The sequence below is a fragment of the Capricornis sumatraensis genome, chromosome 6 (assembly GCF_032405125.1).
Source record: "Capricornis sumatraensis isolate serow.1 chromosome 6, serow.2, whole genome shotgun sequence".
In the NCBI taxonomy this organism is placed as follows: Eukaryota; Metazoa; Chordata; class Mammalia; order Artiodactyla; family Bovidae; genus Capricornis; species Capricornis sumatraensis.
Genome location: NC_091074.1, coordinates 60,017,748 through 60,039,230, shown reverse-complemented (window position 1 = coordinate 60,039,230; position 21,483 = coordinate 60,017,748). Strand labels below are relative to the sequence as shown.

Here is a 21,483-nt window from a genome sequence, read left to right as displayed (position 1 = left end):
CTGAGTCTTTGTCCTGAAAAGAAATGCCCTTCTTCCAAAGTTTGTCTAAAACATTAAATGACAACATTCATGAATTGCATAGCACAGGGATTCAGCATATAGTAGGGGCTTGATGAATGCTAATTTTTCTTTCAAAGTATCTATTTTGAATGACTGTGATCCACACAAATGGAGAGTTTATTAGGATGTCGTCAATATTTGGTGTCAATCAGAAAACATTTCCAAAACAGTTTTTGAGAAAGATGTGTATTCAAGAAAAGAAAGATGTTTCATAGTTTAGATAGAATGTCAACAGACAGCAGTAGAGACCTGTATGCCACCACTAGTAAGGAAGGTCTTAGCATGCTTTTTTATCATTTTCCTTTCTCGCTGGCAAGCGCTGCACAGACTTGGTCTCCTGTTGAGAAAGCCCTACAGCGAAAGAGTAAGGCAGTTTTTCAGGCCATGCTCCTGTCTGTCGGCTGACTTGAGCGGTTGGAGGTTTCCATGGGATATGTATGTATTAATTTCTCTTTGGTTTTCCTCAGGTCTAAATCCACTTGATCCAGGCAGCCAAACTCCCTCTTCACTCGCCTTAATAGTGGTGTTTGGAGAGCCAAGCATTTTAAGTGTAACAAATTGCCATTGTAACAGCTGCAATTATGAATAAATTTGATCTTGAAAGAAGCCATGGCACTGTAACTCAATAACTTTGTAACACAGCGATCATTATAATAAGGATAAAGTACCACAGAGTCTTCCTGGTGAGACATCAGCTTTCTTGAGCAGGAGAAGAAGGAGAGGAAGCTAGACAAGGATGCACTTCCCCTCCCTCCCAGGAGGATCATTAGCCAACTTGTACACTTGTAAATTCATAAGCTGCATCCAGGTCTACAGACACAAAGACAGATTACTGATGTTCCTTGAGTGTTAAAATGACTGATGAACTTAATCTTAACGATAATATACCTATAAAGAAAAAATGCTTCCCTGATGAGTCTCAGAAATCATGAGCAAACCACACATGTGGCGGGGGGTGAACATGCCTGTTTCTAGAAACAAAATTTCAAGTACATTCAAAATCACTCGGTTTTCTCTGTTTCCATGTACTGTTTAGTCACACAATTACCAATTATTAATCTTATTAATTATTAATTCAGATGGCCTCCTATCCTTTTATTCCTATCTGAAGTTTATCTGTTTAGCACCTTTTGGTGCAATGCTAAGTCCAAAGTTTTCTATATCACTGTTTCCTTCTTGACTTTTAGCTCAGAGAAAAGAGGGAAGCTTATCATCCCCACAGGATTTTACTGAGGGAAATAAGCCTAATTTCACTTCTGCTTTAATTCTTACAATAATGACAAAACTACATAGAAATCTTTTTCTTTTACTAAGGTCTGATTATTCTGACTTAAAATTTCAAAAGTGTGGGGATTTGATAGCTGCCTAATACGTTTCTAGTGAATATTGAGCAAATGAACAAAGCAAGCTCTTTGTTTTGCTATTTCCAACTCTATTATGAATGCACACACACACGCATGTAAGTAAAACGACCAAATTGTTTCTGCTTTCACAGAAAATGCAAGAAGCAAGAAGAGACAAGCAGGTTTCATCCCAGTAGGCACCTGGCAGCTTCTCACATTTGGCACTGGATGTCTGACCAAAACAAAAGCACAATCTTATGGTGAAATTTATTCCCTCATCAGTCGCTCAGCTCACTAAAAACCGGCATCAAGCAGACTTACTGTTAGGCAACTTGACCTGGTGTAACCGCTGCCACATAGCAACCCAATGAAATATTTATTGGTGGTTCTTACTGCTCTGTGGAGCCCTCCCCTCTCCCATATCCTTTCTTCCCAATCTCACTTTTCTTGCTCCTTTATCATCAAATCTTTGCCCTTGGTGCTCAGTACATCAGGGTGAATTATACATACTTGCTTCTGAAATGAGGCTAGAAAATCAAAATATTTGTCCTGCCAAGGAGAGAAAAATGCTCCAAACCCAACTGAAAAAAATCACCCATAAGACAGACACTTTAAACTATGAAATTCAAACAGTTAATGATATTTTTTTCAGGCTTCCAAAGTCAAAATGAAAAATGTCATGTAACACATACTGACAACTTGGATTTACAAGCTGCAAATTTCATATGAGTGAAATAACTAAACACTTTTTTTCCAGATCATATAATTCACACTTCTAGCAACTCCTGATTATGCATTTGTCCCACGTCTGATAGAGGACTGGGAATTTACAAATAAACACCAAAACCTGAGTAGGGCAAATCCACCTCATAGCAGACTTAAAAATCTATTACACTTGGTGTATAGCAGCTTTATACATATTTGCCAAAATCTGATATGATCCAAATGTCCTTCAACCAGTGAATGGATAAACTGTGGTCTAGCCACACAATAGAACACTACTCAACAATAAAAGGGCTTCCCTGGTAGCTCAGATAGTAAAGAATTTGCTTGCAATGTAGGAGACCTGGGTTTGAGCCCTGCATCGAGAATATCCCCTTGGGAAGAAAATGGCAACACATTCCAGTATTCTTGCCTTGAGAATTACATGGACAGAGGAGCCTGGTGGGCTACAGTCTGTGGGATCTCAAAGAGTTGGACATGACTGAGTGACTAACACTTTGCTTTCAGCAATAAAAAGGAACAAACCACTGATACACACACAACCTTGTGCATGAAATCTCAAATGCATTATACTAGGTGAAAGAATCCAGACTCAAAAGGCTACAAACTTCTTTAACCCATTCATATGACATTCTAGAAAAGGCAAAACTATAGGGATGGAAAACAGATCAGTGGTTGCCAGAAGCTGGGTGTGGAGGAAGGGGGATGACTGTAAACGAAGCAGAAGGATTTCTAGTGGTGATGGGACTGATCTGTATATTGTGGTGGTGGTTGCACAGCTGTCTACATTTATCAAAATTAACAGAACTGTACACTAAAAAGGACAGATTTTACTCTGTAAATTAGACCTTAATTTTAAAAAATCAATTTATGGTAGGAAAAAATTAAACAGTGATTTTCTTCGGGAGGGAGACTAGTGACTGGGGAAGAGGCTTGGAGGGTGATGGGAACAATCTAGATCCTGAACGGGTTTTAGGCTGCACATATGTATGCATTTGTCAGGTCTCCAAGACTGTGTACGTTTAACATTTGTGAGTTTCACTGTACATGAAGTTTGTATTAAAAAAAAAATCCCAGAAAGCAAATACATTAATGGCATGCATGCTGAAGTACTTGAAAGGGAATGGACTGATGCTTGCAATTTATTTTTAAATACATCAAAAACCAGATGGATAAATGGATAAATGATCACAGACAGGTGCATAGATATGCAAATTAAATGGATTAATAGATGAGTAAAGATGGATAGGTACATAGATAGGAGATAAAAAAAGCATGTAAATGCTAATGGTGGACTCTAAACAGCAAGTATAATGGTGATCATTTTAAATTCTTTAATTTTGCTGTATGTCTGAAAATCATAATGAAATGGGGAAAACCAATTATGAAGAATTTAATATACATAAGACAGTGAAGATTTTAAAGGATTTAATAAAAACATATCCCAGCTTAAAAAGCTGTTAGGTACCATTTTCCCCATGACTATTCTTTCTAGGCATGTAACATATCAGATTAAAAACTTGTAAATTATGCCACAAATGTGGAGAGCTATGCCTGTCACTTCACAGTTTGCTCAACTATAAATTTGAATTAGACACATAAGGGTAAACATGGGCTCTGCTTACACTTCTGATAAGAGAAAATTGACTCTTAAAGAATGGCTTCCTAATTCCCTACCACTGTTATTAATTCATATACAGGATGCTAGAACTGATGCAAAAGGGAGAAACATTCTAAATTTTATTCCCAGTGAGATAATCACAATGCCCTGCAAAGGTGGAGCTGGCGAGTCAAGGAACTGGAAAAGTCCAGCTCTCTGTACTAGTGATTCATCTTGTTATCTTCCTTTAGAGCCACACCGGAGCTTTTGCCCTCTCGGGGGTAATTTAGCAGTCTCAGGTTCTGTTCTAGGCTGGACTTCCAACCTGTTCCTCCTGCTACTGCTGCTGCTGCTAAGTCGCTTCAGTTGTGTCCAACTCTGTGCAACCCCATAAACGGCAGCCCACCAGGCTCTGCCATCCCTGGGATTCTCCACGCAAGAACACTGGAGTGGGTTGCCATTTCCTTCTCCAATGCATTAAAGTGAAAAGTCAAAGTGAAGTCGCTCAGTCATGTCTGACTCTTAGCGACCCCATGGACTGCAGCCCACAAGGCTCCTCCGTCCATGGGATTTTCCAGGCAAGAGTACTGGAATGGGGTGCCATTGCCTTCTCCGAACCTGTTCCTATCAGTTAATAACAACTACTGGTTAGAACTCATGTCTAAGGAGTTGGAACTTTCTCTTATGAAGAGGCACCGTTATAATGACACTGCTTTAAAATCTACAAATCTGCACAGCTGATCAGAAGGCTGATAAATAGATGCTTTCATTTCAAATGCCCTTGTTGTGGCTGCTTTCAGGTTAGCTGTAGGGACCCGCTCCCCCCCTCCGCCCGCCCCCGCCTCCCTCGCACTACCCCCCTCCCCCGCCCATACACACAGAGGTCAGGTATACAGAGCTCAGCCACAGAGAAAATTGGCTTTGTCTCTTGGAATCAAGAACAGTTTGTAAAATGTTTTACTAGGGGCTGAAAGAGATTTTCTACCAAACAACAAAGAAGCAATTATCATGGGTGGGGACAGGGGAACTTTAATGGCTTTACTATAAGCTAGGGAATCAATCTAAATGTTCCAACATACATATATGGTAAATAAATAATGGTTACTCTAAGCAGGCTCTTATATAATGATAACGAACACTTCATGATATAGGAAACATGGGAAATCTCCTGATTTACTGTGGTCGTGGTAGAAGGCGGTTTTGATCCATTTTTACCCTTAGCTGTGCCTTACGGTAGTTACACGTACTAATGTCTCAGTATCAGTATGCTTTTTCATAACTGTAATCTCAAAACAATTTGCTTATAAATTAGAATTGTCAGACATACAAAATAATAACAGAGAACACTCAGTTAACTTTCCATTTCAGGTGAAAACATATTATTTTAATAGAAGTATGGCCCATACAATATTTGGGACATGCTAGTATTAAGAATATATTCTGTTATTTGGAAGCTTAAATATAAATAGAAACTTGAAAGTGTTCGTGGAAAGCTTTTAAAACTTTATTAAGGGGAACTTCCCTGGTGGTCCAGTGGTGAAGACATTGTGCTTCCAATGTAAGGGGGCACAGGTTTGAGCCCTGGTCAGGTAACAAGGATCCCACATGGAACTAGGACCCAACATGCCACATAGTGTGGCCAAAAAAAATAAAACCAAAACCCCAAAAGTATTAATTGATGCTTTCAAAAGTCTCAGTTTTCCAGTGCTGTCAGAATTGTATTTGAGGATAGGAACTAATGCTGAGAACTGGGTTTTCTGGCTTCCAGCCTGGACTTTAGGTTTACTAGATGGTAAGCTCCATGGGTTGGAGAAGGCGATGGCAGTGCACTCCAGTGTTCTTGCCTGGAGAATCCCAGGGATGGGGGAGCCTGGTGGGCTGCCGTCTATGGGGTCACAAAGAGTTGGACACGACTGAAGCGACTTAGCAGCAGCAGCAGCAGCAAGCTCCATGGGTAAGCTCTACAGGGAAAAAGCTCTGGTGTCTAGCTCAGTATTTTGCACAAGATAAGCTCTCAAAATTATACCTGGAGAAAGTAAATGAAAGAATGGCTGAACTCCAGACAGTCCTCGCAGGCTATCTCATTTCTGGGAGAATTCAGTTTTCCCTGTATTGAGTAATGACCCCATATTTTCCCCTAAGTCTCCATGGAGTCTCCATCTTTCTCATATTCTCTAGTGAATAGATGGATCTTGAAAAGGGGCTTCCTGCTGGTCCAAAAAGTAAGTCTGCAAAGCTTGTCCATATCTTGAGGGACATTACTGGAACATTCTGTCTAGAGCAAAGGCTGACAGCTTGAGCTGAGCTGACCTGAGCCAAGCTGAGCCAAGTAAATTTGCACTAAGACACAGTCCTGCCCTTCATCTGCTCACTCTGCTCGCCTCTTGCCCTTTTTATTTCTGGGGTGTAGGATCACTGCCTAGGCTTGAAAACTCAAACCTGAAAACACTTGTTTAGCTTTGTCAACAGATTAAAGAAGAATCTACATCCCACCAACAGGTTCCATGAATTGTGCCCACCCTTATTCAATCTGATTTTATTTTTGGCCTCTTCTATTTCTACTTCCTACCTACCATTCTCACTACCCTCCCAATATATTTCTAATTTCCATGGCAAGCTTTTAAAAATTTGTTCCCTTTTGCTGTCCATTCAGAAGGTATTTCTCCAAAAACCACATAAAATATTAAATTCCTTAGAAGAACTTGTGTTAACTATGTCTTGCTATACAAAACGGCCTTTTGGAATTCATGAACATCAGTAATAATAACTATCATTCTTTTTATCATACTTTTGTATCAGTGAGAGACAGATACTGTGAAAACAAAGAAGCAATGTTACCTGTTCCTCATTTATCATATGCATTGCTGAATAGGTAAGGTCTGTATCTGTTTCAAGACTAACCAGGTTATCCTCAAGTCTAATTGCAAAATTCACTCTTTGGGGTAGAACAGGATCCAGGGGGAGAGCTGAATGTGCTAAGAACTATTCTAAGTACTGGGAGAAAGAGAAGGAGGAAGTTTGGAAAGACATTAGAACAGGAATATGAAAAGGGAACATTTGATAGGCAATGTGGACCAACAGCAAAATCACAAGTGACATCGGTTCAAGATGGTAATTAATGACTCGGAATGAAAGTCAGAAAATAGATCACCTGCTCCATGATTTTACAAGTGAAATAAGCCCAGTGAGGAGTGACCTGCTAATAGCAAGTTGAGCTAGGAGAACTGCTAAGACCAGAATCCAAATATCCCAACTCTATTCAATACTTCTTTCATTTTATGAAACAGTTTCTCCAACTGGCTGCCCAAAAATGAGATAGTACTGTGTATGTCACCATAAAATGATGAGTTCTAAGCAAATTGAGAGAAAGTTATAGCCCCTTTATTATTTCCTCCATCATTTATTTTCCTGTAAAAGTTAATTTGTAAATATCATTTATTCATTCATTTATTCTCCCATTGATGGGTCCTTATGTGCCAGATATTATTCCAGGTCAAGGGTATACTACAGTTAATTAGATGGGGCTCCTACCTTTACTGAGTCTTATCCTGGAAGGGAAAACCCGCAATAATCAAATAAAGAAACAATATGGTTTCAAATTCAGATAGGTATCAAAGAGGAAATTAATATGTCAAGCTAGACAGGAGCTGGGCAGATGAGCTTAAGGATGTATATTAGCAAGGATGACTCCTGAAGGTCCTTCAAAGTAGGTGACATTTGCTTTGATATGTGAATGGGGAGAAGAAACCTTTATGCAAAGACCAAAGGAAATTTGTTCTAGCCAAAGGGAAAGAGTTGGGTGTTTATAGAAAGAGGTCAATGTGACTACAAGTGATAAACAAGAAAGAGGCATTTCAAAGCCTAGCTCATGGAGGTAGGAAGAGGCCAGATCATAATGGCCCTGAAAGATGATTAAGAAAAAGGATTTTACTCCAAAGTCCATGGAAACTCTTTACAAGACTTGATCTCTGTACAGTTTAAGAAGTTTACTTTCTGTGGAGAATGACTGCAGAAGAACAACAGTGGATGTGGAAGCAATTGCTGGGGTCCAAGTTAAAGACGAGGGTGGGTTAACCAGGCTGGTGGCAGTGCAGGAGAGGAAAGCCCAGATTCCCAGCTTCAAGATAAATTTTAGTGGTGGAGCCAGCAGGATCTCTTACTGGGTCCATGAGGGGAAACGAGGAAAAGGGAGAGAATCAAGAATAGATTGTTCTATTTTTGGCTAGGATATCTAGATAAATTACGGTGCCATTTACTTAAAAGGAAAAGTGCCATGGTGATGGATGGAAATTAAAAGTATTGTATATGTCATAGAATGGTTTTGATGCTTACTAGATATCTAATTGGAGATGTCAGGGAGGTGAGAGAAGGAGATATAAATTAGAAGCAAGGACACCAGCATAAAGCTGAGCCCTGAGCTCTCTAAAATTTATAGGTGAGGTGGTAGAGAACCACCCAGAAAGAGTTGTTTTTCAAGAAGGAGCAAATGATCAATCACCACATCAAGTGAAAGATACAGGTAGATGAGAAAAGAAATGAACTCACATATATGAAATATCAAAGCATTGTTGATATCAACAAAAACAGGGTCAGTAGAAACATTTTTTTAAATGTCAAACAGTGTGGAAAGGTAATTATTGAGTTATTTTGACATGTTTGTGTTTCCTTCCAAACCTATGCTGCATATAACTACACACACATATACACAGCTCTTTTTGTTTTTAAACATAAAACATAAACAGGATAGGCCCTTCTATACTGTTTTTATTCTTTTTACTTTACATATCATTTTCAAGATTTTTCCTTACCAGTATGTATAGATTTATAATATCATTTTAATGGAGAACTTACTATTTTATTATAAGAATTTAACCTATGCTTTTCATCTTTTCTTATATGTACAAATCATTATACTGTACTATACATCAATATTTCCCTGAGTACATGCATGAACAATGATGAGTCTTCAAATGAGGGGAGAATCAATGGTCAGAGGAAATTAAGTGCTCACTCCCCAGAGATCAGAGCAAGAATAAGGATCCAAAGCTTCTTTCTGCTGTACCATATTGCCTCTTTTTTATGTCATAAGGATTGATTGGCATTTGGTAGAATTGAGCACAGAAACAAAATTCACAAGCGCTTTTTAACAAATCATGCCTTTTCAATGGTGATGTTTTAGTTGGATCTCTTATTTACTCTCACATTCATTAAAATAAATATATAAATCAGTATGTTTCTCTTCAAAGTCAGACAAATAAAACAGCTTTGAGTTTTGTTGTTGTTGCTGGCTTTTGTTGTTTTTTTGCTGTTTTCACTTATCGCTTACTTATTATATCCTAAGTTGCCCAAGAGTTCAACAGAATCTGTGGCTCTAAAGTTGCCTTCTTAAGACATGTTACAGACCAAATGTTTGTGTTTCTGCAAAATTCATATGTTGAAACCTAATACTCAACGTGATGGCATCTAGAGGTCTGGTCTTTGGAACGTAATTAGGTCATGAGGGTGGAGCTCCTATAAATGGGATTAGTGCTGTTGTAAAAGAGATCCCAGAGTGCTCCCTTGCCTCTTCTGCCAGGTGATATTACAGTAAGAGGATGACTGTCTATGAACCAGGAAGTGGGCTCTCGCCAGACAAGAAATCTGCCATCACCTTGATCTTGAACTTGATCAAGTTCATCACCTTGAACTTCCCAGCCTCTAACACAAGAAGAAATAAATTTCTGTTGTTTGCAAGCTACCTAGTCCATGATATCTTGTCCTAAGCAACCTGAACTAAGACCAGACCTATCTAGAAATTCAGAATGTTTTAATTCCATTTTCATTTCATCACCCGCTGTTGTAGAAGCTCATACCTTCAGTCAGTTCAGTTCAGTTCAGTTGCTCAGTCATGTCCGACTCATTGCGACCCCATGAATCGCAGCACGCCAGGCCTCTCTGTCCATCACCAACTCCCGGAGTTCACTCAGACTCACGACCATCGAGTCACTGATGCCATCCAGCCCTCTCATCCTCTGTTGTCCCCTTCTCCTCCTGTCCCCAATCCCTCCCAGCATCAGAGTCTTTTCCAATGAGTCAACTCTTCGCATGAGGTGGCCAAAGTACTGGAGTTTCAGCTTCAGCATCATTCCTTCCAAGGAAATCCCAGGGCTGATCTCCTTCAGAATCGACTGGTTGGATCTCTTTGCAGTCCAAGGGACTCGCAAGAGTCTTCTCCAACACCACAGTTCAAAAGCATCAATTCTTCAGCGCTCAGCTTTCTTCACAGTCCAACTCTCATATCCATACATGACCACTGGAGAAACCATAGCCTTGACTAGACGGACCTTTTTTGGCAAAGTAATGTCTCTGCTTTTCAACATGCTATCTAGGATGGTCATAACTTTTCTTCCAAGGAGTAAGCGTCTTCTAATTTCACGGCTGCAGTCACCATCTGCAGTGATTTTAGAGCCCCCCAAAATAAAGTCTGACACTGTTTCCACTGTTTCCCCATCTATTTCCCATGAAGTGATGGGACCAGATACCATGATCTTCATTTTCTGAATGTTGAGCTTTAAGTCAACTTTGTCACTCTTCACTTTCACTTTCATCAAGAGGCTTTTTAGCTCCTCTTCACTTTCTGCCATAAGGGTGGTGTCATCTGCATATCTGAGGTTATTGATATTTCTCCCGGCAATCCTGATTCCAGCTTGTGCTTTTTCCAGCCCAGCATTTCTCATGATGTACTCTGCATATAAGTTAAATAAGAAGCTCATACCTTAGAAATACTAAATAAACTAAGAAAATAATAAAGATTTTACATCTGACCTCTCCTTCAAGTGACTGAAGTAGCAAAAATCCATAATCTACCCTACCCCTGTCCTAATTCCTCTTCCTATGTTTACATGGTCATTACTTTATTTGTTGTTTGTTCTTTTCTTCAACTTATCCTGTTTCCTCCAGGCTTCATTTCCTGTTGAGACTGTTGTCAGTGGAAAACTGGTTAAAAACATAAGGAGAGCTAGAATGAACATTCCCCACACCACCACCACCACCATGTCCTCACCTGCAGCGGCCTCTTCCTCAAAACTCAAGAGCCCTGAGCCTATTATTTATCCTTAAAAATCTTGATATTTTGGTTTGGAGACTAAGACATAGAGAAAAATCATGCTTGATCCACCCAGGGGAGTGTGACTGACACACTGAAACCAGCGTTCAGGTCAGGGTAAGACTGAGGCCAAATTATGAAGGTGCTGACACCTGCCTTCCCACCTTGCCCATCTCAGGGATGACAACCTGGGGTACCCTTCGGATGCATTTTTGTTGGCCCCATGCATATGTTTAAACTTTCAAATCATTGGCCAACATTTCAAATTGAGAAATGTCCTGTGAAAGTCCAGACTTGCCGGTTCTGAAGTGGCAGGCCCGAGCCAGCTCACTAACATGATGCTGCTAGGCAGTGGCTACTCCCACACACGTGGCAGGGGCTCTCCTCTCTGTCCTATGCCCACTGATTTTCCATCTGGCCCATCATACTTGTTTCTTATCTCCAATCCACTGTGGGCATGTGAGTTTATAACTTTCGAAATGAAAGGCTGCCAAGTGCTCTCTAATAAAGATTTGGCACCTTTTCCAAAGTAGCTTTAAAAACTACTTTTTGAATTCACTCCTGTCTATAAGGGATTTGGGTCATGACCCAAACTCTCCCATCAGAGAACCTAGCCGTATACAATCTGACTCTCTGGTTTCTGATCATTCAGACATCTAGGAGTGTGAAAGCAAGACAGAAAAGAAGGGAAGGTGGAGGGCTTAGTGGGATCTGTACCCGCACACTCCTTCTGTCTCTGCTACACTCCCAGCCATCGTGCCATTATACCTGCATCACAGGTTGCAAACTTACAGCTGAAATGCTTCTCCCAGGAGTCTACACAATCTAGCAGGGTTTGCAAAGGCACAGAAATGCTATCAAAAGCTGAAGTCAGGACTTTGCTATAGCAGTCACATTTCATAACTGGTGAAAGGTGGTTAAAGAAGGTCATCCAGAACAAGAGAGCCCCCCAACATGCCTGTTGAGCACTACATCCACATCCTCTCTGCTTATCATCAGACCCAAGTCCACACTGCTTCCAGAAGAACACAAGGCATTCTTAAGATACCTGGTAACTACCTTTATTCACTGGTGAGATCCTGCGAGGCAAGTGTGCAGTCATCAGGGTTATGACACATGCTGAGAACACACAGCCTCAGGTTCCTGCCCCAGAGAAGACTGCCCCTCTCGTCCAAATGAACATACCCAGAATCTTCCCACAAGCCCAGTCACTGAGCACAAGTCACTGAGCACAAGCCCAGGAATGTTGTTATAAAACTGCACTTCACAGAACAAAGTGAAATCATGAAGTTTGCATCAATTTCAGACCAGAAAGCAGAAAACTAACCTACCAGAGAAAGCAGTCCAGGGGAACCCCAATTGCAATGAGGGCATGTGAGGTGAGAAGAACTGGCGCAGCAGCCGGAACAGGAAGCACTTGTACTCAGGGTAGAAGGAATGTGGAAGAGGCAAAGCTGCAGTTCATGCCTGGGAATAGGGCAAGATGGAGCGCAGACACTCCTGAGCATCTATTTCTAACTGAATAAGGTTTCTTTACTTTCAAAGGTCCCCTGGGCAGATCAGGTGTGTGCAAACAACTTATAAATGGTTTGCTTCAGAGTTAAGAAAAAGACTAAACTAATGTGCTGGTTGTCTCCATAGATCAGTGATATGTCAATCTACAGTGAAGATAAACTGATTCTGAAATTATAAAGTGAATCCATGGGAAATGGGGTTTGCCTGATAAATAGATGTATATAACTTTTCAGGAACATGACCACTATGTACAACAAAGTACTCCTGTACTCTCACTTTACTTCATCACATGGCCTTTTTAAAATTAGTTTTTATTGGAATATACTGCATACACACACACAACTGCTTTACAATGTTGTATTCATTTCTGCTGAACAGCAAAGTGCATCAGCTTTATGTATACATGTGGAAAAGTGCTAAGTCGTTCAACTGCATCCAACTCTTTGCAACCCCATGGACTGTAGACCAGCAGGCTCCTCTATGCATGGATTCTCCAGGCAAGGATACTGGAGGGGGTTGCCATGCCCTCGTCTAGGGGATCTTCCCGATCCAGGGATCAAACCTGCATCTCTTATGTCTCCTGCATTGGCAAATGGGTTCTTTACCTCTAGTGCCACCTGGGAAGGCCATGTATACATACATCGCCTCTTTTCTGGATTTCCTTCCCATTTAGGTCACCAGAGAGCACTGCGTACAGCCCCCTGAGCTATACAGTAGGTTCTCATGAGCTATCTAGTTTATACATGGTATCAATAGTGTGTATATATATATATATACACATATATATACACACACACACACACAATGGCATATTCCTCAGCCATAAGAAGGAATAAAACTGGGTCATTTGCAAAGATGTGGATTGACCTAGAAACTGTCATACAGGGTGAAATAAGTCAGAAAGAGCAAAACCAATATCGTATATTAATGCATATATGTGGAATCTAGAAAAATGGTATAGATGACCTTGTCTGCAAAATAGAAATAGAGACATAGACCCAGAGAACAAGCATATAGACACCAAGAGGGAAAGAGGGTAGTGAGATGAACTGGGACATTACATGGTCTTCACCCTTGAGGCCAAAAAGAAAAATTCCTATCATCTGAAAATCAAATCCTGGATACAATGGGTGCCAACCAGGATTAGCAAGGAATTTGAGCTCACCTTTCTTCCGTCACAGTTTTGATTTCATCTGATCTTGCCAACTATCTCTAATTACTTCATTCTCCCTTCTTGTCTTTTTTCTACACTCCTTTAGCTGTCATTATACAAAGTTCGAATGCCCTGTTCTAAAATTCCCTTCAGAGGAAATGGCTTATGTATAAATGTAACAAATGAGCAATTTCTCTGTAAACTAAAGCTTTGAACTTAATTCTGGGCCACACCGACAGAGGACCAATTGCAGTTCTGTATGACTAAGTGATGGGCTCCAAATATATAAAGAACTGTAATGTATAAATCTAGAAGGTAAAAGTAGATCCTACAGGTAGAAGTTACAGGCAAGCAGATTTTAGCTCAACACGTTAAATCTCTTCAATTATAGAAATGTTTGCCTTGTCCATTACTCAGCTTTCTGTCACTGGGCATGTTTAACAGATCTGAAAATGATCCTCATACGAATATGATGGAGGGTATGAAAGCTATTGAATAAAAGAGAGAGAAATCTTACTCTAAAGAGCCAATGCTGCTGCTGCTGCTAGGTCGCTTCAGTCATGTCCAACTCTGTGCGACCCCATAGATGGCAGCCCACCAGGCTCCCCCGTCCCTGGGATTCTCCAGGCAAGAACACTGGAGTGGGTTGCCATTTCCTTCTCCAGTGCATGAAAGTGAAAAGTGAAAGTGAAGTTGCTCAGTCACGTCCGACTCTTTGTGACACCATGGACTACAAGCCTACCAGGCTCCTCCATCCATGGGATTTTCCAGGCAATAGTACTGGAGTGGGCTGCCATTGCATTCTCCAGGGAGCCTATGACTGCACAATAAATAAAACGATGTAAATAGTTTTTCTGCATTTGAGATACACAGCCATACAACACCCATGCAACACCATGGGTTGATAAGATGAACTTTAGGGAAAAATAGACAGGATAAGTTGCTCATCCCTGAGACCAGAGCAGAAGGTAATACTATCCTAGATTTGGATAAAAATTGATCTTTATATTTGAAGACAGAAAAGGGATTAGAAAAGATAAGAGATTGAAAGGCCTTGAAAGGCCAATGTCTTCAAGATAAAATCTAATGGGCAAAGGCAGAAGTTGTGTTTGTATATTAACTATACATGGAGAGGTCATGGGGGCTCACTGAGTAACAGTTTATATTTTTTGTTTTTAAAAGCCTGCTCTAATGGGAAATGTAGGATTCTGATTTTCTGTTCTGGGGAAGGAGGAGAAGAATGGAAGAAAAGTATCTCCTCTGCCCCCGCCTGTATCTGCATGGGCAGCTAAAGAGCTGTAAAGAACTTTTATTCACAAGAGCTCCTGCAGATAACGCCCTCTTTGACCAAAATGCCACAGGGCTGGCAAAGATTTCTGAGCAGATTAATGAGAGGCTTCTGGGAATGTTAACTCAAGACTGCTGTTTCTCAAATTTAACCTAGGTCTCTTGGAGAAAAGTTGGTGAGTCAAGAACATTATAAGACTCACCCTACCAACTGCTGTAACACTGTACCAACACTTTTCTCTGAACTGTATTATTATTGTATAGCGATGCTATCTTAGAAGTCTGTGGATCCCTGTCATTTGAAAGCTAATCATAACATACTGTTAACATATGGGAATCCAGTCTATTCTTGTTCTCTGTGCTCATGTGCCCCAACTGACCACAGCATTTTCTTAGCACCAAGAGGGTTATTCTTACAACATTGCTACTTTTGCATATCCTTCTTTAGAACCCTCTAAGTAAAAACGATAGCAGGAAGCAGAACGAGCCATGCAATTTACTCCAGCAAGTAAAAGCTAGGATCTGTTGAGTGAATGTATTCCTTGCAATTCACCCATGTGTGTTTTCCTATTCTGGAGATGATGATGAACAAAAATGACTTCACGCATCACCAGTGTTTTCCACCAAGCCATTTCACATGGTCCATCCCCTAATCATAAGAGTGCTTCCAACTCTGGTACACGAAGCATCCACCACACACACACCCAAGATTAAAGAAAAGGAGATCTGCCTAGAAAGCAAGTCACACTGCCACTTTATACTCCCCATGAGGTCTGCTGGGAGTGAAAAAATATAAAGTCAGCCAATAGAAATTTACAGATTCTCCAAATCTTTCCCCACAAAACAGTTGTTAATTAAGTGGGAGGAAAATTAAAAAAAAACAAAAAACTGGCAGACACCACCTTCATCAAGTAACCGAAATTAAAATCAAGGAAAATGAAACACATCAATGTCATGTACCTCCTGATCTGATACACTGGGAAGAACACAGCACTTCTCGGGTTCTTACCAAGCCTGAATCTAATCACAAACAATCAGACAAGCCCAACTTGAGAGATTCGCCAAAATAATTGGTCAGTACTCTGCAAAAGTTCTAGATCGTGAAAGAAAAGAGAGGGGAAGAAAAGGGAAAGGAAGGAAAAAGAAAACAAAAAGAAGATGAAAGTGTGATGTGTTTATACCGAAGGGGCTTCGGGAACATGACAACTGATATGCTCCTGGCTTAGAAAAGAGAAAGCTGGCAAGATATGAATAAAATCTGTAAATTAGATAGTAATACTGAATCAATGTTAATATACAGATTTTACCAAAATGTGAGCCAATGTACACCTGGTTATGTGTCAAAAATGTCCATGCTTTTAGTAAATACACAGTGAAGTATTTAAAGGGGCATTGTGTCTGCAATTTGCACCCAAATTTTCAAAAAGAAACATATACATACCTGTGCCTGCATGTGTATAGAGAGGAGACAGAGAAAATGATTAAGTAAGCATGATAAAATATAAAAAAAATGTTAACATTTGGGGAATCTGGAAAGCAAACATAGGAATTCTTCATAATGCTTTTGCAACTTCTCTGTAATAAAGGTGCTTTTTTTTTCTTTTTTTTTTTCCAATTAAAAAGGAAACTTAACCTAAGCAGTCCTGAGCTTTTTGAGAAGGAAACTGAGAAGGAGGAAGAATATAGTAGACCCCATCTCCTTTGCTCCTCCATCCCCAACACTGAGAAGCACTGTAACATCTTGTAATTTAAAAAAGCTGTGGGAGGCTGCAGCAAGCTTGCTAAGGGGACCACCTGACCCACAAATCCTCAAAGCCTAACATAGGGGCTGGCATATCCCAGAGGCTCAAGAAATGACCAGTTGAAGAAATGATTGGACTTTAAGAAATATCTGAAAAAAACTGTGGACAGTTGCCCATCTGGGGCCCTCCATCTGCAAAGTTGGTAGAATTGCGGCATCTCTTGTATAAACAACTGGGTGGGGAAGAGGGGCAGGGGTGTCAGAATGAAGAGGAAGGTACAGTGCTACCCTGGGCTGTTCCTCACACTGAGGAGGAGGAGGAACTGAGCGTGTACCCTGAGGCTGGCATGAACCAGCCCTGCTTCTCTGCGCTGGGTGGGGAAGGATGAACACACTGAGCACTGTGTGTTCCAGCATCCGAGGTCTCGGTTGGGTCCTGCACGTGCAATCTGATACATTGAGATAGGAAGGGAAGACTGAGCGTCCCCAATAAACATTAAGGATTGAAACAGCTCTATATTTCCTTCTGTTCTAACCTCCCAAACCAACTAGTACTCGGATTTTCAAATTCACATTGAGTATGCACATGAGGTCTGAAATTAAAATCATTTAAATTATTGAAGTTCAGGAAAGCTTTGGAAAAGTTAACAGATGAAAAACGTGACTCTGCTTCAAAAACTTTGCTAATTCAAGAACGTCCTAACAGATTGCTTTTCCAGTAACATTTAATTCTGAATAGAGATGAAGGGGAAATATATATATATTTATATAATCCACAGGCTGCCAGAGTATTAAGTATCAGGGGATGTTCCTCTAACCCATGGAAAATTGGGCCCTATGACAAAAGTGTTTTTTCTATCCACCAAGATATAATTTTACAATCATGACAACTGTGTGATAATATTCCAGAAAAAAATTAAACAAGGCAAACTGTGGCACATAACCGAGGGCAGGACTCCAAACTGCAAACCTGATTTGCATATTAATTCAAATAGGGATCTTGTTGCTTTAATAAGGAATATAATTTTCGAGGAATCTCTAGGTGAGATTGTTATGCTCACTGGTAGGGACTTGCTGACCAATTTATTTGAAAATGAGCTCATACAGTAAACCCTAATCATAACGAGGAAAAAGTAACGCTTCCTAATGAGTAAACAACAAATATGAACCCACAGATGACCAGGTTGGTACCGTGTCCTCTCTTCTTCCTTACTCGCCATATCTGGGAGGCCAAGTGGTTCTCTGTCAGAGACAATGCCTTCCTCCAACTTAATAAGGACAGACAGTTAACTCATCCCCAGAGCTTTAGTTGCCAGTTAACTAGCCTGTTTGCCCCTAATACAACACCACCACTTACTATCTCTCATTTCAAAGCTGAACTGCCACCAACATGGACTGTGAGAATCTAGACATAGACGCAGATGTCCTCCGAGCTTCTCCCAGGATTATGCTTTCTGTACAGCCCCAAAGGACTGGGGTCAAGACAACGTGTAAGAAAGATCTCTGATGAGCCCCCAAGAGAGGTAGCCAGCTTCTATCCATTCTGTGCTCAGAATTCCTCCTGTCTCAGACATGGTCTAGGCCATGGTCTGGTCTTTGGGGTCCCAATGGACTGGCTCGATTAATGCCAACTGAAACTGCAAGGATCACGGTGACCTGAAGCTTCTGGAAGAGACCCTGTATGGAGCTCAGATAGAACTTCAGATTTGTATGCAAATACGCAGAAGGTATGGTCTCCTTAACACTTCACTATTTCTGAATACATCCCTATCTGCCCTCACATATACTCTCTTTTCATTTCTCTGTGACAACTCCTACTTCTGATAGCCCTGGGCTGTTCTACAACTAGGATGATACAGGCACTTCAATAAGAAATCAAAGCATTGCCTATTTTTGGTCTGAAAAGGAAATAAAGATACTGGAGAGTATGACTGCTCTTGAAATTTAAGCCTTCGTGCTAGTTACCAGCTCCTAGTGTGAGATTACCAATGAAAAATGCAGAAGCTCTATCTCTTGGTCCCCACCCAGCTGGTTCTTCTTACCTTTGGTTCCATTGAAATGAAACTGTGGGTTCCTCTGCTTGAGAGAACTGACCTTTTAATCGTCCTGCTGTGGTAGAAGTGGTAGTAATCCTTCAGGGCCCCGATCTGCAAAAGGTAGGAGGGAAGGAACAAAAGAGAGTTGATATATGAAAAAATCTTCGTTTTCTTGTTTTTCATTAAAATAAGAACACTATACAAAAAAAAAAAAAAAAACACCCATAAATTATGCAGTTGCTGGCCACGCTTAAATGTTACTTGAACCTTGGTGATCACTTTTCAAAAGAAGGACATGTGATATGAAATGAGTGTCCTTGAGGCAGTGACTGCAGAACTAAAGATTATAATGGGGCAGCCTAGGCTCTCCCTATCTCTTTTTTAATGTTTAATTTATATGCAGCATTTTAAGTAATTCTATATCAATCTATATCCAAATGTGGGAAAGAAAAAAAAAATCGAATAGCTATCTGGTTATAAAAACACATTGCATTTTGTTTGCTCTGATAAATGTACAATGAAAGACCTTGTTAGATTACTTATATCATTAATTTGAAACAAGTCCTAAGCAGTTTATCATTTGCAAAGAAAACACTACCTAGTTTGTTTCCTGACTTCAGTAGACAGTATAAGTACATAGCTCTTATTCATGTGTTGCAAAACTAAAAGCAGAATTTCTAAAACAAAAGATTGCATGTCTTATCAGCTAAGCTTCCTGTGTGAAAATAGCTTAATTGCCCTTATCTTAACCATTTCTTTAACAGATTTGTCTTCTCATTTATGCACCCGTTTCTTTAGTTAAAAACAATTAGGTTTAGGATAGCTGTAAAAATAAATCCCTGTACATTCTAAAAAAAAAAAAACCCACAATCCCAAACAATCATATTCTTTCAGTAGATCATGAAATATGGATCACATAATGGACATTAAATCATGCAACGAGCTAATGCAGGAGAGCTTGGTTCTAGATTTGGCTTACAGTCACCAAAAATGTCTTTGTGAATAAATTGCATATACTTACTATGCCTCAGTTTCATTGTCTATAAAATCGGACTTCAGGCTAGTTCATGTCTAAGATCACTACGGCTCTCAGATTCCATTCTTTAACACTTATACTTTCCTTGCTTTTGGGCAAGTATATTAAGGGTCTATTTCTCCACTGCTAGAACAGCACTGCTCTACTGTAAAAGAATGACTATGATCAAGATATTTTCCAATTAGGACAATTCCAAAGTTAGGCCTTCTTAATTTCAAAAAAACAGAAGTCATTGGCTCAGCTTACTTTTTTCAGATAAAGGGTTTATTTTTTTTTTTTCCCATCTTTTCATCACATTCTCAAACATCATCCCACCCTTCCAATAGGGATGATCAACCAAATTTCTGTGCCATTTAAGAATCATCTCCTCACTGGGACTTCATGCTTTAATTAAATGTTTCTTATCTTCATTAAATATGAATGTCTGTAGTCTCCCACTTCTGATTCAAGTGGAAACTGCCCAGATATACACAGAAGAGATCCTGGACTCTGCAAACAAGTGGGAAATGAGGAAATTCTAGCTAAAACTTCTAATCTCAGTGATCCTGATCTCTGAAGTAATAGAAAACAATAAGGAAGAGGGCACAGCTGCCAGTCCCAGTCTCTAAGGGTGTTTTAAGAAGGATTTACAGGCCAATTTTAAAATTCCAACGGACTAAGGGTAGAATTCAGGAGGAGCTGCTTAATCCTTTATCAGAAAATCTTAAAATCCCAAGAAGCTTAGAGCTTTCATCTCATGGAGCTTCTGTCAAGAATGCTCCTTGGGTAAATACAGTAGTTTTTGTGAAAAGGAACAGAGAATCTCTGAGGAAGAATTTATTACAAACATGAAAAATATCAGTGTGTTTAAGATCATGTCCACTCAACTATTACAGAATTTCTTCTACTATAGGAAACTATTGAATTCAACTCAACTATTAAACCATGGATGAAGTACACCCTGAAAATATATTCAGATCCTTTGTGGCTTCAATGGTTTAGGCCAGAATCCTGGCCTAATGCAGTATGTACATGGAGCTGGAAAGTGGAACCCTTATCTTGACTTAACTCCGCTGAAATCTGGGATACATCACTTCACCTCTTTGGGCCTTAGTTTCCTCAACTGTGAAATAAGGGCACAGGAAGTGTAGTGCGCAGAAATTGGGCATCAGAGTGAAATGGGAGATGACAGTGTTTATGAGTTCACATAGCTATAAAGATCGAATGTAACAGCAGGTACATTGCCTCGACAGGTCACTGCCTGTCACGCAGTAAGCGGCAGAAGGTTATGAGTTTCCTTTGTAAATTTATATTTAAATCCTACCTTCTCTCACCTCTTATCTTCAAATTAATCCCTCACCTCTGTCTCTTGGTCAGGATTCCTCTTGATCTACTCTGGTAGATATACCTCCCTTATTTCACTGGCAAAAATCAAAAGGGTTGATGATACACTGTTGACAAGGACCCAGGCACAAATGCAGCTTATACAGGGTTGGTAAAGCTCTGGTACAAGTGTTTGGAGAGTCATTTGGTCATATCAATAAAACTATACACAGTACTTAACTTTTGACTTAGTCTTTCTACATCTTAAAATTAATTCTACAGATATAATAGTCACTTATGAACAAGAATGGCTATTCAGCAGAGCAAATTTTGTAAAAGCAAAAGAAGGCAATCAACTGGCTGCCATCGATGGGTGATTGATTCTATGTGAACTGAAATGGATTGATCTTCAAGGTAGGGGGTAAATAAATAAATATAGGTGCAGAGAGGCATATATTATGACCCAATTTTTTCAGGAGAAAAAGGAATAATCTAGAGGACATGTGTGTTTATATGAATGGGGTATTTCAAGAAGGAAACTTGACAAACTGAAGAAGAAGGATTTTCATTTCATTATTTATGTGGATGCATTGTTTTTCTAAA

The 21,483-nt window shown here is 39.9% G+C and overlaps 1 protein-coding gene across 3 annotated transcripts in view; it reads right to left on the bottom strand.

Moving 5' to 3' along the window:
* PCSK5 (proprotein convertase subtilisin/kexin type 5) overlaps positions 1–21,483 on the bottom strand; it is a 500,900-nt gene that overhangs the window by 437,604 nt on the left and 41,813 nt on the right. For all 3 annotated transcript variants that reach the window (XM_068974738.1, XM_068974739.1, XM_068974741.1), the window contains exon 2: positions 18,549–18,653. In XM_068974738.1, coding sequence (XP_068830839.1) covers positions 18,549–18,653 — 105 coding nt within the window. The remainder of the gene's footprint in view (positions 1–18,548; positions 18,654–21,483) is intronic.